At 50.5% G+C, this 6,447-nt stretch overlaps 2 protein-coding genes across 4 annotated transcripts in view; both read left to right on the top strand.

The window, feature by feature from the left end:
* The window catches only part of Zswim3 (zinc finger SWIM-type containing 3), a 17,839-nt gene extending 13,053 nt beyond the window's left edge, over positions 1-4,786 (top strand). The window contains exon 2 of the mRNA XM_005362902.2: positions 2,146-4,786. Coding sequence (XP_005362959.1) covers positions 2,146-4,075 — 1,930 coding nt within the window. The 3' untranslated portion in view covers positions 4,076-4,786. The remainder of the gene's footprint in view (positions 1-2,145) is intronic.
* Positions 1-6,447, top strand: part of Zswim1 (zinc finger SWIM-type containing 1) — a 22,624-nt gene that overhangs the window by 12,801 nt on the left and 3,376 nt on the right. Inside the window, exon 1 of one of the 3 annotated variants that reach the window (XM_005362903.3) lies at positions 5,375-5,581. The exons of the other annotated variants lie outside the window; for them this stretch is intronic. The gene's annotated coding sequence lies outside the window, so the exon portion shown is untranslated. Of the gene's footprint in view, positions 1-5,374; positions 5,582-6,447 lie in introns of those variants that run through there. 3 annotated transcript variants of the gene reach the window in all.

Genomic DNA, 6,447 nt, shown 5'->3' with positions numbered 1-6,447 from the left:
GCCCTCTTCTGGCCTTCAGGCATACAGACAGAATATTGTATACCTGATAAATAAAATAAATAAATAAATATTTTAAAAAAAAAGAATGCCCAGGACTCCACCCTGGCTGGCTGCAGATGCTAATAGAGCCAGGAATAGTAAAACGAGCTTTGTGGTTGGCAGTGGCTCCCTCAAACCATCACTAAGTTCATGGCAAGTAAATGTAATCCGGTGGCTAGAGTTAGGCTAAGATACTGCGCTCGCAGGTGGTGGGGCCAGCTTTGTAGAAGAGTATGGCTCCATGGACCCCAAATGATGAGATGAAGGGTAGAATGGTCCTTCAGAGAGAGGTACAAGCACAAGCTGTTGTCAGAAGACACTTCCTAGTGAACACCAGAAGCCGTGAGCAGTTTGTCATGCTAAGACAAACAAGGTGAAGGTGGAGGATTAAGACCCAGTGGTGCTCACTTGCTGGCCCTGCCATTCTTCGGGACTGCCCTTCCCGACCAAAACTAAAGATGGCGCCACCGCTGCACTGTGCTCACCACAGACACTGACATTCTCAGCCCCAGGCCCCTCCACCCTGCTGCCACGTCCTGTTTTCCTAAACTTGCCCTACAGGGTGGGCAGACTGGACCAGCTGGATAGGAGTGTTTGGAAAAGTATAGGCGGAGCTCCCAGGCTGTGCCTTGTCGTGCTCGAGGCTGAGATTTTTTCCCCCCTCCCTTGGTTTTTTCAGCTGGGCCACTCCCTGAAGAGGCGGGGGTGTGACCCCTCCCACCCATGATTCATTAGCCTGTGAAATCGCTGGTAATCATCTGCTGAGGCGGCCATTGTGTTGGGAGCTAGGAAAACACTGAGGAATGATTTAGCCCTGGCACTTGGAGACATCCCCACTAAGTGTGTGTGTGTGTGTGTGTGTGTGTGTGTGTGTGTGTGTGTCCCGCATGGGAACTATAAAAGCTATCTTTAGCTCTAACATAAACAAAAGCAAGGCAGGCTCTGGGCTAAAGTTTTTTCTGTGGTTCATTTAGCCTTTATGATAACCCTAATGAGGTTATCTCACTTTATAATGGGCAGACTGTATCCACAGAGGTGAAGTGACTTGCCCAATTAACAGATTCCTAGTGACAGCCAGGTCTCAAAGGACTCAACTCCACTGGACCTCCAGTGTGCCCCCTCTCGCCTCCAGTGGTATTGATACCTAGAGCTCTGTAAGACCTTTTAGCTGAATGCAGTAAATTCAGATTCAGGATTAATTAATGCAGCTTGGGGTCATAAAGGCTGAGGAGAGAAGGGAGGATTTGATTGGACCTTGAACCTAGGAGTCAAATGGAAAGAGCAAATAATTTGATAACCACCCCTTGGAATCATCCACCCCCACCCAGAGTGCTAAGGCTGCAGGGATGAGACTCTTAGATGGTTCAGTCTCCATCACAGACCAAAATATAAACAACTCAGGGATGAATCTTCCTCTTTACAGGAACAGCCAGAAATTTTCTCTTCTGCAGATAAGCCTTGGCACATGCTCTTCTGCTGTCGAGGAAGAGAAGGCAGAGTGTCCCAAATGAATAAAGAACTTTAAGACGAGGCCTCGCCACATAGTCCAGGCTGCTCTGGAGCTTCCAGCCTTCCTGCCATAGCCTCCCAGTTGCTAGGATTACATACAGGCCTGGGGGTCATCTAAATGAGGAGAAACTACCCAGGCACTCTGTTGCTATGTCAGCTTTTCCTTACATCCCACCTCAGATTGGATTGGTGGCAGCCACAATGGTAGCAGACAGAATGGAGAAAAATATTGGCCCTTTAAGCCAGGCAGAGTAAAGAGCTCACCTCTGTAACCACAGCTCATAGGAAGGTTGCAGCAAGTTCAAGACCAGCCTGGCCTATATCATGAGTTCCATGCCTGTCCCCCAAGCTGAAAAAAACCACAAACAAATAAACTGGCCTTAGAACTGTGTGGAGGAAAGTGAGGGGTGTTGTAATATAGTCTTGAGGGAGGGAGCTGGAAATGTTGGGGCTAGAGAGTTACGAGAAATTTTTCTTGCTTACATTCTACACTACCTTGTGGTCTAGGGAGTATATTGGTCAGTATGAATGGCTACGCGGTCTTTTTAAGAGAGTGGCAGCCAGCACCTTTCTCACTGTCGCCTCTGCCTTCCCTAGATATGTGCAGGTGAAATTTGTCTGTATTCGGACGCAGTCAAACAGGAAGAGAACACGGAAGGTGGACAGGTGCCCAGCGTACTTGCTCCTGCAGTACAACGAAAGCCTAGATAGACTGTTTATCAGTGAATTGAATACCCAACACATACATGTTGATTCTTATGCTGCTGGAGGAGCCCCTGCTAGCAAACTCCAGAAGGCAGTGTATCTGCATAACCTCCAGCCGGTGCAGCTCAGCATCAAGAAAGACCTTGATGCAGCAGAGAAGCTCCCAGTAGAACCACCGTCTTTCTGCCTAGATAAGACACAGCTGCCCTCAGATCCAGAGCAGGGGGCCATCAGTCCTTCTGACCTGGCCAAGATAGCAAAAGTGATGAAAAACTTTCTTACTGTAGACGAGGGCTCGATGGCCTCCTTCAGCGTGGGCACCAGCCAAGACCTGGACCGGCTCAGCTTCCAGAGCAGCAAGATGAGTGACTTGTTCACCCGATTCCCAGAGAATCTCTTGTTGCACCGGGTGGAGAATAGCCAGGGCCATATTCTGTATGCTTTCTTGGTGGAGAACAAGGAGCGAGAGAGTCGAGTAGTACATTTTGCTGTGCTCAAGGCTGAGACAGCCCCCTCTGTGGCCAAGATGCTCAATATCTTTACAGAATTCAACTCTGATTGGCCCAAGGTCAAGGTGGTCTTTGTGGATCCTTCATTCCCTCACCGAGCTATTCTTCAGGAGATCTTCCCCGCGGCCCGCATCCTCCTTTCTATTTATCATACGACCCGGCTCCTCGAGAAGAAGTTGCATCAGAGCGCTGCAAATGCATCCTTTAAAAGGCTCATGAAGGAAGCTCTTCGGGAGGCTGTGTTTGTCTCTTCTGACGCAAGCCTGAAAAAACTCTGTCAGATGACGCAGGCCCTGCTGGATGAGGAACTCTTCAGGTTCCTCCAGGCCCATTGGTTCTCCTGTGAACTGCTGTGGTACATGCATGTGAGGAAGGGCCTGCATGCATGTAACACCTACATGGACAGCCTAGACATAGTCACCAGCAAGGTGTCCAGCCTCTTCCGGGAGCAGCGGTCCCTACTGGACTGCATCCTTCACTTTGTGGATTACATAGACTTCTTTAACACCAAGGGCCTGAAGAGCTTGCCCACAAATTCCCCCAAGTTAAAAAGAACTCAGCTCCCAAGCACACCACCAAGGCCCAAGAAGTCTTTTCGAATTTGTGGAGGGGATGTCACCAGGCTCCCTGTGGACGAGACAAAGCCAGACTCAGGGCAGTCCCAGTCACCACCGCCCCAGGATCAGCCCTGCAAGGGTGGCATGCTGGACATTTTGCAGCAGAGTGGCTCTGAGCTAGCCTACAAGCTCTGCCACAACGAGTGGGAGGTGGTGCGGAACTCTACCCACCTGGTGGACGAGGTTGGCTCCTCGGTCGCCGTGAAGCTCCTGGAAGACTCACACCAGGTGAGCAAAGACGGCTGCAGCTGCAGCTGCTCCTTTCAGCGGTGTTACCATCTGCCGTGTCGGCACATCTTGGCTCTGTTGCATACCAGCCAGCAGCCAGTAGGGGAAGCCATGGTGTGCTGCCGGTGGCAGAAGAAGTACCAGCACCTCCTTGGACCCAATGGGGAGCTTCAAGAACGTGGAATAATCCCAAACACAGATCAGCCTGAAAAGCAAGGTCAGAACCACATGATTCAGGACCTAAGCAGGGAGCTGGCAAACCTTCTGATGCAGACTGAGGGGCCAGAGCTGGAGGAGCGCTGTTCCACCCTGCGCAAGATTGTGGACATCTGGGCTGACCCCTGCCAGCTACCTGAGTCCAGTCAGCAGCCAGTTGATTTCAAAGATGTGGGGTGCCTCCCTTTCCTCTGGGGGAAGCTAGAGGAAGGGGACAGCCTTCCTCTCGCTGAAGCCATGGTTCATGACTGAAGCGTTTGTGCTAGTGCATCGCGTGTCCAAACCTTGGAAGTTCGAGAGTTCGAAGTGGGCGGGTCACACTGTGGGTCAGTATTTTAACCAATGTCTTCCGAGGTAAGGGCTAAGAAGATCTTAAAAGTGTGGGGGGATAGGGACCCCACTGTGACAGTCCCCTGAGCCTGCTGCCCCTTTCGGCCCTACCTTTGGCCAAAGTTATTCCACACTGAAAGGTCACGCCTCTTCTTCCCCAGCCCCAGAGGTCAGATTGCATTGACCCAACAGAGATGAGCCCTTGCCCAGGAGAATAAAACAAAGTGAACCTGGAAAGCAGCTTTGTTTCAGGGACAGAGGGAAGGGGGGTGACCCTTGACTGTCGCTGCTCTTTAGAAAATACCTGTTATGTATTTTTACTCACGTTAATAAAGTTGTTTTTGTTTTTGTTTCACTTTTGTGGTTTTTGAGACAGGGTCTCATGTAGCCCAGGCTGGCCTCAAACGTCATTTTAAAGGAAACTTGAGTATTGTCTAACGGGCTATGGTGCCGAATAGAACCTGGTGCTTCAGATCAGCTAGTAGTGTAGTAAATACTTCACCCTCTTCCCACCAACTAAGCCTGTAGCATTGACTTTAGGTGCCTTGTTCATTCTATTCAGGAAAGGGACAAGAGGACCGGGAGGGAGGAGACCTAAATCCTAGATTTTACTGTGAGCCGTTTTTTGGAACGCTATGGGCAAATTCCTAATTTGTTTTATTTTTGAGAGAGCCTAGCCTGGAACCTAATATGTAGACCAGGCTGGCTTCTGCCTGCCGAGCACTGGGATTAAATGTACCACCACACCCGGTTTTTTGTTTTAAGACTCGGTTTTACTAGATTGCTTATGCTAGCTTCAAACTATCCCTCTACCTCAGCCCCTGAATAGCTGGAATTACAGGCCTCAGTTTCTCCACAAGTACGACCTTTGCACCTTTCCCGTCTGTCCCTTCCGAACTTCACAGCTCCGTACCCAACAAACAAAAGGTTCCCTTATAAAACACTGTTCTTTATTTTACATTATGGTCTTCGAAAGGTGCAAACTTCCCAGCCCTGTTTGACCGAGGGGAGGCTCCGCCCTCGGGCCACGGGTTCCCAGCGCGAGCATCCTTTCGCAGGCTCTCATTGGTTACCTCCGGCCGAGCCCCCGTAACCCTGGCAACAGCGCCCGCCCCGGAGCTGCCAGTCCAGGATTGGTCCGTAGCTCCCAAGTTCGACAGTGAGCTCCTTAAGCCTTTGGCCTGAGTCATTGAGAAACTGGCGTGGTGATTGGCGATCCTGGACGTCAGTCAGTCGGAGGCGGGCCCAGAGTGGGAGAAATGGCTGCCGTGCCTGCTGTCTGCCGGTGGGTGAGCGGTCTCTGCAGGGGCGGTGTGGAGCCTGGTTGCAGCGTTCAGGGCATACAGCTCCCACCAGTGAGAGGTGGATTTCGGCTCCGCTGGGCTTGAAAGCGAACCTCAGCCTTCCGCGTCCCACACCCGGGCTCAGGTGAGGTCAGAGGCCGCCTTCCCTTTTCGGTCCACATTTTCGGACCCTATAGGATGCATCAGGATCTGGAGCCAAAGACTCCAGCTTCCAGTTCTCTTAATGGTGGACCTACGGCTTTGAACCTCCGTCTCTCATCTGCTTTGACCCTGACTGAGACTTTCATTTGCGGAATGGGGACAGTAAATGGAGCCAAACAGGAAACATTTGCATAAAGCATTGCAGCCAATCGGGATATACGTAGAAAAAAACAGGAGACGCTACACACAACTGTTAGACCCTGTTTACAGCGACAGGAATTCAGTTTCAGAGAGGGTCACTGACTAGCCCAATATTTCACAGAAAATTTTGGGTGATTTTTTTTTTCTGGTATATATCAGGACCAAAAGAAACAGTTTGTAAGAATTTACAAGAATTTGTGAACATAAAGGCTATACAAATACCCAGAATGGTATTTTTAAAAAGAAGCGTAGAGCCGGGCAATGGTGGCGCACGCCTTTAATCCCAGCACTCGGGAGGCAGAGGCAGGTGGATCTCTGGGAGTTCGAGACCAGCCTGGTCTACAGAGCTAGTTCCAGGACAGGCTCCAAAACCACAGAGAAACCCTGTCTCTGAAAAACCAAAAAAAAAAAAAAAAAGAAGAAGAAGAAGAAGCGTATGTGGCGACACAAACCTGAATCCCAGCTCTTAGAAAGCTTAAGCGGGAGGATTGCTGTGGGGTGGGAGCAAGTCAGGCCTACACAGGAGTGTCCTTGTGTAGAAAAATAATAAAGGCGCCGGGCGGTGGTGGCACACGCCTTTAATCCCAGCACTCGGGAGGCAGAGGCAGGCGGATCTCTGTGAGTTGGAGACCAGCCTGGTCTACAGAG

Source organism: Microtus ochrogaster, linkage group LG8 (genome assembly GCF_000317375.1).
Source record: "Microtus ochrogaster isolate Prairie Vole_2 linkage group LG8, MicOch1.0, whole genome shotgun sequence".
Classification (NCBI taxonomy): Eukaryota; Metazoa; Chordata; class Mammalia; order Rodentia; family Cricetidae; genus Microtus; species Microtus ochrogaster.
The sequence above is the reverse complement of the archived record's forward strand: the minus strand, read 5'-3'. Positions and strand labels throughout refer to the sequence as shown.